At 37.6% G+C, this 12,075-nt stretch overlaps 1 protein-coding gene across 3 annotated transcripts in view; it reads left to right on the top strand.

Annotated features, from left to right (window-relative positions):
* Positions 1–12,075, top strand: part of LOC117403553 (transmembrane protein 8B-like) — an 89,719-nt gene that overhangs the window by 34,998 nt on the left and 42,646 nt on the right. For all 3 annotated transcript variants that reach the window (XM_034005735.3, XM_059006805.1, XM_059006856.1), the window contains exon 3: positions 9,760–9,967. In XM_034005735.3, coding sequence (XP_033861626.2) covers positions 9,760–9,967 — 208 coding nt within the window. The remainder of the gene's footprint in view (positions 1–9,759; positions 9,968–12,075) is intronic.

The following is a 12,075-nucleotide window of genomic DNA, read 5'->3' as shown; positions in this document are numbered from 1 at the left end:
TATGCATAGCAATTTTGCGGCATAGCTTGAGTTTGCATGTTGGTCAGGTTTGCAAAGCAACATGTAATGTTGTTCTCTAATAACACTACAGTTTTGGGTGCTCTTCTGCTATAGCAAGAAAATACTGGGTAAAATGTTTTGCCGCATGACATAATACAACAATAAGTATCACCACATAAATACTAGAATTGATTAAAAAGGCTAAATAAGTATTTTCTCTAGATTAAACATACTGTATATGTATTCCTAATGTTGGCAACCTTGGACATTCTATAATGTGTTCATGCAGCACCAATTTTCACTCCATCCTTTTATAATCTGCATATCCCTTTGTTGCAGAGGAATTAGTGATATATAATCGAAGTTGTTTTAATGGTCGGGAACAGGTTTTAAGCATCCCTGGATAATCTTAACAGCATTCGGAACCTTACTGCAATAATGGCAATAATTTTTTTTTAAGTGTTGGAAGAAAACTGTCATAGGAAGAATATGTGTTTCTTTTTCATGACTATTTTGACAAGCGCTTGATCATTTATAATAAATATTACCTGCCGCAAATATTATTGGTGCAGACAGACACGCTCTTTATTTCCGTCTCAGTAGTGATATTCACAGTTATATAAATTTAATTTTATATAACAAGCCTAGCCTAAGGCTGAGAGGAGAGAGTGATTGCTGCTCGTTTTCTACATTTTATTGTTTTAACTTTGTTTTTGTTTAGTTGAGTTTGTGTTAGTTTTAATAGTTATAGTTACAGTTTCATTTGATATTTTATTGTTTTATTTTTCATTTATCACTTCTGGGTAATTATTATTATTTATTTCTTAGCAGACGCCCTTATCCAGGGCGACTTACAATCGTAAGCAAATAATTCTGTGGCGATTGCTACTTTTCTCAGATCTGGGGCTCCTGCTTGTTGCTGGGGTCTGTGTTGTGCCCTGCTTGCCTGTCGATTTGCTGTTCCTGCGGTTGTATCCTGTCCTGCCTGCCGCCGCGTGTTGCTGCTGTGGTTTGTCTCCTGCCTGCTGTCGGGTCTTGCTGCTCCTGTGGTCTGTGTCCTGCCCTGCCTGCCTGCCGCCTTGCCTGCCTGACTGCTGTGGCTTGATTCCTGCCTGCTCCCCTGCCTGCTGTCAGGGCTTGCTGCCGCGTCCTGCTGCTGTGCGTGTTGTTTTGCCTCGGTCTCTTGCTGCTTTTTGTTGCTGTGGCCAGCACTGGCTGTGTTGGTGGTCCGTGCTGTTGGCTCGGGGTTGCTTGCTGCTGCGGCTGGCTGGTGCGGACAGTGTGTGTGCTGTGGGGTGGCTGTGCTGCTTTAGATTACCAGTGGGATTTTCATTAACTGAACTTTAATTGGTCCTGACTATTGGTCATGATTTCTTACTCTGTGTCAAGGTTATTGAGTCTACGACCCCTCACTTCTTTTGTTTCTAAAAGTAAGTTACATGATATCTGTCATAGCTTGGGAATTTGGCACAGACGCCCTTATCAGCACAGAGGATCTGGTCGTAGGCTGGTTTACGGTAATAATTATATCTGCAATATCAGTATTATTTGGTCACTTTGTCGTCAGTGCTTACCTCTGGGTCGTGGTATTGATCTTGGCTGTCTGCGCTATCTTCCTAAAACTCTGTGCGCTCAAAACCCAAGCATTTTCTGTCAAGAAATTCTACTAGGTTTGTTCTTTTTAATACTCGTTCTTTAAATAATAAGGCTTTGATTCTTAATGAGTTTATTACTGACCCGAAAGTGGATTTTTTATGTTTAACTGAAACTTGGCATCTGCCGAATGACTTTCTGCTGTTGAATCAAGTTATACCCCCCTGGATATGGTTATACTGAAAAATCTCGTACTTCTGGTCAGGGTGCTGGCTTAGCAGTTATTCATCATTGAGACATTGATCTAAACATGGTTCCTGTACAGAATGTTACATCTTTTGAGTGTATAGTTTTTAATATAAAAGGATCTCAGCCTTTGCTTGTATTTGTCTAAACCACATACTGTGTTTATATCTGAGTTCTCAGAGCTGTTAACGCTGCTCTGTCCAGCCTCTGGTATTCTTTTACTTGGTGATTTTAATATACATGTGGATTCCCCTGATTGTACTGCTGCTGATGACTTCTTAGATACCTTGGATTGCTTTGGTCTTACTCAGCATGTTAATTTTCCAACACATAATCGTGGCCACACATTAGACTTGGTTAATTCTTATGACTTGGGAATTTCCAATTTACAAGCAATTGAACTGGGTATCTCTGACCGTAAGGCTGTTTTATTGGACGTGGCAGTACCTCCACCTAATAAAATAGCAAACGGATTATGACTTTTCGTAGACTGAATTTGGTGAACCCAGCTAGGATGTCGGAGGAAATTACAAAAGCTTTACTCAATGTAGCTCAGTCAGTTTCGCTAGAGGACTCTGCTGCTCTTTACAATGTTATTGAGTGTTTAGCTCCTATTAAAACACGTTTCATTTCCTTTGCTCATTCTTCTCCCTGGTACACTAGTGAGCTGTGTACCATGAAGGCAGCAGCACGGCGTCTCGAGCGTCTGTGGAGGAAGACGGGGCTCACTGTTCATTTACAGGCTTGTGAACCACATCAGCTGGCCTATAGGGATGCGCTTAAGGCTGTCTGAGCCTTTTTTTATTCCAGCCTTATTGAGAGTGGCCGCAGCAATCCCAGAGTCCTTTTTTCCACTACTAATAAAATGCTTGAGCCAGTTAAGTCTGTTCTTCCTCCCTCTATTGATCAGTGCAATATATTCATGCAGTTCTTTAAAAATAAAATAGATAATATTAATATTCAGTTGTTGACTTCACTTCCTGCAGTCGTCCCAGTTATGCCCTTTTCAGCCTCCACGGGGCAGATTTTCTCTTATTTTATTGATGTGGACTCTGCTTATGTGGCTGAGTTGGTTGCCAAATTGACACCTACTACCTGTGCCTTGGATCCTATTCCTACGTCCTTAATCAAATCCAGTTTCTCTGCTCTTAGTCCATTTGTTACTATCTTCATTAATGAGTCTTTGAAATCACGTGTTTTTGAAATAAGAGCTTATAACTAAATAAACTTTAAGGTTTGTTTGCTGCAGTTAGGAAAGCAACTTGCAGGCTTTTGTCACAGACAGTGCAGATAATTGTAATGACAGCAGTGGTTGTTCTGATGGCTTGTGTAGTATCCAACTAAAGGAGGAAATCCTGCTCAGCAAAATGGGAAGAATCCATCTTCATGTTACAAATCAGGAAACACACCATTGTGAGGGCTTAGATGGTTGTTTGGTTCTTGTTTTGTAAAATGAACAAGTGTTTTCAGGTTGAGAATAGGGCCTTTAGTTTCAAAGGAAAATATTGAACATTTTCTCTGTAGAAAGCATTTTACTGAAACAAAAAATCAAATGCTCCCCATAATTAGAGCTCTCAACCTAATTTATATTCCTATAAGTAATGGTTGTAGCTGGGGTGTGCCGAATCTGAATTAGCACTCAGTATTTGGCATGAATTTGGGCATGAATGACAAAGTCCCTTTGCAAATTCTGTATCTGAACAAAATCCAAATGTACAGGTTCCAAAAACATAGACATGATGAAGGATGGGTCCTTGGCACACCCTTAGTTGTAACAGTGTCTAAACTGAGAAAGTTCTGGTGCACATTACAAAAACGCTGGCTTTCTCTGGTCACGTGGCATCTCATTTTAATCTTGCTGAATACATTTTATAATATGAAATGTTGAAGATAACCAGATCAAAATGGATATGTGATTGATTACAGTGATGGATATTAGGGGAATAATAATAAGAATAATAATTTGAATAACTAAAACTATTTAAAGTATATCAAACACATTTTGCAAATCATGTTTATTACAGAATAGTGTGTTATGTGATTATTGTAATGATCAATAAACAGTGCACTCACATTCTAAGAAATATTTACAATCACGTTATTTTTAGGGCAAGAAACCGAATTTGTAGACCAGAGCACAGAAAAATACCATTCGGTATACTGAGAGTTTATAATTAATCCAGCATTTGTTCAGCGATTGGGTCGGATTAAAAACAAAACGAAGCAGCAGGATAGTTGAGTCGATGGATAAAGACTGTGGTCGATTGCTCTGAGGTCAATAAGTCAGGTTTTGATTCAAGCTGACTGCACCCAATACACACAACAGAACTGCAGCCTTTTTAAAGTAGTCTAATCAGTTCCGACTGGGATGCAAAGGCAGCTTCTACTCTGGACCCTGGGTTTTTCAATCAGCAGCAGAGAAATGAATCTGAAGCATCAGAGATTGCCCTGGAGCTACTCGATGTAGTTGGAAGTTATGCAGGTTGGATGTAGATGCAGCAGTGAATAATTTACAAAGGCAGAAGGGTTATCGAGCAATTTAAAGCACTGATATTCCTTCTCCATAACACTGTCCAGCTAGAACAGATGGAGCTGATCAAGCTTTGCAAAGTGAAAGACAAAGCACAGGGTATTAACAGCGCCTGAAGCATGGGCTATTCATTAAAACAGTTGATGGACAGTTTTCATGCACTTGTGTATTTAGGCTAAGCTTCACAGCGCTTACACTGAAATTCACAGTCTTGTCAGTTTTGTTGTCGTTCCTTGTTTCCTCATTGACACCCTCAGTGGTCCTGCCTTTTTTGTTGACAGTCATGGCCTTTTGCTGAAGGCCTGTTAGGATTTTACTAGGTGCCGGTGTCCTGCCATATTTTTCACCCTACTGAATTTTGCATTGCTTTGAGATATGAGAATGCGTCAGTGTTTCGTTGAATTTTGTCCATGTGATTACTTATGCTATTAATGCATAACGCATTAATGTTTAACTGTGAACTTTCGGTATTACAAATAAAATGTACATTTTAGACATCAAAACACAAAATAGCTTGTGAATGGTAATTTACTCCCATCACGTTTCTTTAAAACTGACCATATTAAATTGTTATTTTAAGATTTTACTCCAAATCGTGTAATACCAATACGTTAGTAATAAGTCATAGTTAAGTAATCATCTGTTTAATCTATATAGTTACATAAACTATTGTTACTGACAAGGGTCTATAATGCCCGAAGCCGCAGGCACCCTGGAAGTAACAATAGTCTTCTTATTGGAATCGGTCAAGAAAATAAGTGAAGCAAGGTTGAATAGTAAAGACAACTTTATATATTTTGTTTAAATATAGCTGATACAGCATAAGTAAATCAATAAATAACATGAATAAATAACAGAGAATGTTTTTGAAGTTCATACCGCAGGTTTTCAAAGTCTTTCTCTGTCTCAGTCTCGTTTGTTCACTGCTGCTTAATCCAGTGTATATGCTGCCCGTCATATTTGTTTTCGTTGAGCTGAATTTGTTTGAATTTCAGAAAGTCAGAAAACAGTGACAGTGGCGTTTTGATCACCGTGTTTTGTAATTAATTTTCTGTTAAGTCACAGAATCGGTGTTCAGTCATTTTACTTTGTTGTGAGGAGTGGAGATGAAAGATGGTCCTTTGAAAAGGGGCGGGACTGACAGTGATGTGAACCAGTCACATGACAGATGGAGACTATTGGAGGCCGGTGGTGTAAGGATGTCAGGGGGCAGTAGTTCAAGCTATTTTTGCTCCTATGATGAGGCTTTAACCAATCCAGGCCAGAATTTCCAACCACTCGCTGCTTGGATAAAGGCATCTGCCAAATAAATAAATAAATTAATAATAATAATAATAATAATAATAATAATAATAATAATTTGTACAGTATCTCACAGATTCTTAGATATATTACCAGATTCTGCTGAGTCAATGCCCAGGGGGCGTAAAGTTGACATTAAGGCAAAAGTGTGTGGGGGCGTGGACTCAGGCAGGTGTGAAGTTACAGGCATTATTACAGAGGGAGTATTTTTAACATTGGGTAGGTAGATTACATTTACAATTAGGCCTGCTTAAAATTCAAAAGGTAGAGCACAGCCCACAGTCGCACTAAAGAATCAACAAGTGCAGTTAACATATTTATTGACGGGTGAAATACAATTCAACATTGCTGCAGTTTGTCCACTGTTTTGTCATTTCAAATATTTTCACAAAATAAACATTAAACTTTAAAGCTACAGTGTGCATGAAAAACCACATCATAGGAGGCTGTGTGGTCCTGTGGTTAAAGAAAAGGGCTTGTAACCAGGAGGTCCCCAGTTCAAATCCCAGCTCACTCATTGACTCACTGTGTGACCCTGAGCAAGTCACTTAACCTCCTTGTGCTCCGTCTTTCGGGTGAGACGTTGTTGTAAGTGACTCTGCAGCTGATGCAATATTATTTGAAATAATTGTGCATGTATTTGCATACGGGAAATACAGTATAACTAATAAAAACACATTTTTCTGACACTGAACAATGAAATAGTGTTTTAATTTAATGGTAAGTGGTACATTTGCCATTCACTTTATTGCTTGTGATATACAATATTGTGTTAAAATACCCACTGCTTGTTTACTTCCCCATGCACTGTGTGAATGAAACACGTGCGAACAGGTTCCCTTTTCTCAACCAAAGAAAAATATCATAAACTCTGACAAAAGTGAGATCTCTGGTGGCTGTAGTACTGTGTTTCAGGATGGAATCTAAATATTTAAAGCTATTAAAATGTATTTTTTAATAAAAATAAGTGTACACTGACCATGACTCGCTCCTTTCTGGGCACTCTTTGTACGTGTGGTAGGATAGCATCACAGCCCACGCTGTTACTGTCAGGAATGAGAGACTCTGTTTAAGCTGCAGTTTAAGCTCTGTTGCGCATGTAAATAGAACAAAGACAAACAAAGAAACAGGGCATGAGGGCCAAAACCAAAGGTTTACACAAAATACAAACCAATACAGGCTGTAGGCTGGGCAGTCGCCTTCACTACACATCACCAAAAACACAGTCCATACACTCACCTAAACTCCTTGCACCAAACAGCCGCTTTCTCCCTTTTTTATACATGTGGCCATTCCCCAATTCACACTCAATTACCTAATTGAGGAATGGCCACACCTGTGATTGTTGGCAGGGATGGATTTAACCCCATCCCTGCCAACCTTACATTCCCCCACACACTATTTACATCTGCCGGACTTTCGCCCTGCCACAGTACGCTTTCAGAAAATGTTGATCATTTTGGACGGCCCCTTACAAGAAGCATTTTAATGTGTGTTTCCTAACCTTACCTTGTTATCTGCAGATAGCATGAAAATATATATTTTTTATCCTTTCACGGACTCATTTATTACTTCTAGCAATAATGGCAGATCTAAATACAGCTGTTGTATGAAAACCAACATATTTAGCAGTTCCTATGATTTGATTAGAATTAAATACTCCATTATTATACTGAGATATAGACTTTAACACAACACAGGTCATCATTAGACAATCAATGTATTTTTCACACATGTGAAGATGCTTGGGCACTTTATAATGACACTGTAAGAACACAGGTCCTCTGCTTTTAGAGTACTGAGTTTAAACTCAATAGCCCAAACCAGCATTAATGTAACACCTGCAGATTAAGCTATAGGTATATCAGCATTGATTTTTTCCAGAACAATAAATATACCAGTATATTTATGCGCCCCTGTTAAGAACTCCATCTTCCACAATGCGCCAAACCCCAGCCACTTCCTGCAAAATGAATCCTCAGTGTCTCACGTGTGGAATGTACGTATGGAGATTGTCTTGCTAGTTTTTCATGATGTAGCCGTCAGCATTTTAAAGGAATGTTTCCTCTCAACAGGAACACGGGGAGCTACAGTTAAAAAAAGCAAGCAAGGTGTAATTAAGTTGTGTTTAAAATGATGATATATACCCTGTCTCCATGATAGGATTGTATAATGCTATAAAAAAATAAATTCTCTAAATCTAAAGCTTGTAAAGCTCTATGCTGGTGAATGTATTTAATGCCATTCTGCCTCACTTGTCTAACTGTTTAAGGCTTAATTATTGAATTGTGTGTCACAGTGAAATACTGGTGCTCTACACATTTTTGAGACATTTATCATGGTCTTTATATTAATGTATAATTTACACTACTTTTACTGAAAGGGAAATCAAACAGTTAATGTTACAAAACTAGCACCCAACCACGTCTGAGTGGTTTGTAACAAGTGTGGTTGTGACAAATAGTATTGTATTTCCCTAGGGGTGATGAACTTTGAGTTGATATACCTTGTAACCCAGGTAACTGTTACTCCGGTAAAGGGAGTCCTCCTACAATTAGGGAATGTGTATGTTATCCAGGTAAAGGGAAAATGCAGGTTATGCAAAATTCTTGGAACACACTTTTTCTAATAGCATACAAGTCTGTCCATCTCAACTAATGACACTGTGTGGTATGTCCTTGTTTCAGCAATTCCAATGCTGATATTCCATATTTCACATTCTTATTTTCTCAGTTAAAACATGAACAAAAACTGAGATTAAACTAAATGAGAAACAAAACGGGCTGATGTAAAATGTAACTAAATTAATTAATTAAAAAAAAATGTACATAATAAGTTGTTGAAAATACCTCGTTATTTTATGATTTAAATAAGAGCATGTCATCTTGGCCCATTAGTGTAATTAGGTTTAACCATGAATTTCAGTTAATCAGAATCTAATTTAGGTTTTGAGCAGTAACAGAAGAACACAAATAAGTAAACGCAAAAGTAAATGGCAAACCTCATATTAGGCCAAAAGTCTTGCCTAGAAAGGAATGAAGATACAACTAAATCTCAGGTAATGAAGTCTTGTAGGTGAGTTAAGATGTTAATTTGCATTTCTAAAAAGCTATTAGCAATTCCTGAGCAGGAAGCATGGGTTGTGGAAATGATTGGGAAAGCTGTGTAAATTGGCCCCTAATTTGTGTGTTCTATTTATACCACACACAGCTCTGTTTATATGGTCTTTTTAATAAAATGGTAGGCTTTAATAATATATGACCTTTTAAGAGTAAATTAAAAAGCTGACATGCCACTCAAATGTGTTTGGATTAATTACTGTATTAGGTGCTCATGCATGGCTTGTTATACACAGAGAGATTGACAGCATACAAAGTGTGGGTATTATACTGTAGGTCAAAAAGAATATACTAATGATGAAGGTTACACATTAACAATATCATTACAGTAAATTATTATATTGGTATTATGAACAGGGCGTCCTTAAATACATGCAGTATTGGAGATTACATGGACAAGCCAGTTGTAAAGGGACTGCTTGCGATATAACGGGCAGTGGATGTGCATCCAGGTTCCAATCTGGCAGATTCTGTGCATTAGCTCTGGTTGGTCAGAGAACCCCTGAAATGTTAGAGACTTTGGGTTGAACAGAGCTGTGAGCTTGATTGATTGATTGTGAACTGGCAAATCAGGTCTGGCTGGGGCACCATAATATCTGATATACCTCAAAAAGCCTCCTATTGTGACACGTTGCTTACAACTGCTTGAAGTATCTGAAGAATACAAATATGAACATGCAAACTGGGTTTGTCTACCCCCTACACATGTTCCCTCTATTTGATGAATCTCAATCTTATGACCCAGCCAGCTTGGCTTCATTCATGCCAACATTAGCCTCTCCGATCTCAACGTTGCCTTGCATTACTATAACAACTGTATAACAAATGTATCACAACATCCAATAGAGTTCAACTTTGAAAATGTCTACACATGTTTATTTAGTTCTGTTTTTTTTTGCCCCCCCCCCCCCCCAATGTTTGTGGTCTTTTTTATGTACTATAAGGACTGTGCTTTTTCTGCGTTTACAGGTATTTCAGATCTGGAGCACCACCTGTTATCGACCCTTTTCACACTAGTTTTCCGAAGGACACCATTGTCCCAGGATCATTTGCAGTGACCCTGACTTGGACACTGCCCAACAGAACCACAGGGGTGTTCAATATTACCAGCCCCCTGCCTGGAGACTGGTTCCTTGCTGCACATTTACCGAAGGATGAAGGAAAGATTTCTGTCAAGGTAAATCTCATCTAAACGTTATATAATGACTTATGGGAATATAGAAAGTGACAACTGTTTTTGAACCAGACAGATTTATTATATCTGGACAATTTTTTTACATAAACATTCAACAGAAATTAACTTCAATTTCTCATATGGCAGATACTGTTTATTTGATTACTTATATTGAATTGAAGTAATAAAATTCTGACATATAGTATTTGGTCAGTTGTTTAGTGTCATACAGTATATACATATAAGAATACATATGTTTCCTTTAATTATTTGATGCTAAAAATGATAGTATCTTACAAAAGAATGTGATACATCTTACCTGCTGTGCACTTACATTCGCTACTTAGGTCTCAAATGCTCAGTTTTGAAAGAAACACATATAGTAAATATTTCACCTGGAGAGTGAACTTTTCCCCACCCCTTCAACGCCTTCTTTCCTGCCATTAACCAACCAGCTGCTTCCCCTATTGACTGACAGTGACTGTCAGTCAGTAGCATAGCCCTAAGATGGTGCCAAGTGTAATATCAGATATTATGTTTTAAAATGGACTGTTTCCATACAGAAGTAAAACTAAAGTTCAGTTCATGATATGCTGCAGTTGAACCTTCAAATAGCTATTTTCTCACCAGAGCTGAAAAAGGTTGAATTATTTCCAGTTGCGCTTATATTTATATTTAATCCTAGGGCAGCAGAGTAGAGTAGTGGTTAGGGGCTCTGGACTCTTGACCAGAGGGTCGTGGGTTCAATCCCAGGTGGGGGACACTGCTGCTGTACCCTTGAGCAAGGTACTTTACCTAGATTGCTCCAGTAAAAACCCAACTGTATAAATGGGTAGTTGTATGTAAAGATAATGTGATATCTTGTAACAATTGTAAATTGCACTGGATAAGGGTTTCTGCTAAGAAATAAATAATAATAATAATAATAATAATAATAATAATAATAATAATAATAATATTATGGAATTATGTGTATTTATGTGCACAAAGGAAACTTACTGTAGCACAGATTGAGCAAGAATTGATTCAGTAATTTGGTTGTTTCTTTGAACAATTTCTAAGCTTACAACCTCAAACGTGTGTGAAGCATTATCTATGCAGTCAAAATTACCAGCTAAAAACATCAAAAATGATTCAGAGCTGCCATTCTCACATATGTGTTTAACAAAGACACACAGGTGTATTACTCCATCATAACAGTACCTAGAACTATACTGTTAATTTCTATGTGATCAGACTTTTTCTTCTTTTTTTTAACTTTTTAAATAAGCATATTCCCCGATTATTCTGGTCCTCTCTTTCCTAGTTTCTAAATGTTGTGGCAGCATACAGTACATGAGCTTGTTATGTATTAGAACAATGTTGATCTAATTGCATATTAATGACTTTGTGAATTAGCGCTCATTGCAGAATTTTCCAATACTAGTCCATTCAAGAGAGATCCCTTAGAGATTAAATCATTAAATTTTAAAGCTTAATATCAGAAATTAGCTTTTCAAAACTCATCCAACTCAAGTGAAAAGTAAAATACATCTTAATTTATAATTCTGTTTCCTGTGCCAACATATAATGTTGATGCAGTATAATTATTTCTTCCAAAAGATGCATTTATTGGAAAACACAAATGTATTCCTTTTGATAAATAAGTGTAAGAATGGTGTGGTGTTATCAAAGGCAAGACTACTAGAATGTACATCATTGTAGATAGCATTGATTAACAAAAGCCCATGCACATTGCTCTAATGTTCCATGTCAACAGTATTAGAAACGAGCGCTTTGAAAAGTAAGTCAAGATTATACTGAGAAGGGAATGATTTATTCTTATATCTGCTCTGAAGGTCTCTATGGTATAATGATTTTTATGTTCCAAACAGATTTGTATTTTGTTCTTACAACATATGTGAGACCAAATCAACTCTTTTCATCTAATTTAGTTTAATACATGTTTAGTTGGTAAGGGAAATTATAATCCTGCACTGTTACTCAGCAACAGGCATTGAGAATTCCTACCTCCCACGCCTCCTCTTGGACTAAGTGTAATGTCCAGCTGTCAGGAGGAGGGACAACTAGAAGAAAAGAAAGTAATTTTTTTTTTGGAAAAATGTGATGCT

Source organism: Acipenser ruthenus, chromosome 1 (assembly GCF_902713425.1).
Source record: "Acipenser ruthenus chromosome 1, fAciRut3.2 maternal haplotype, whole genome shotgun sequence".
NCBI classification, from domain to species: Eukaryota; Metazoa; Chordata; class Actinopteri; order Acipenseriformes; family Acipenseridae; genus Acipenser; species Acipenser ruthenus.
The sequence above is the reverse complement of the archived record's forward strand: the minus strand, read 5'-3'. Positions and strand labels throughout refer to the sequence as shown.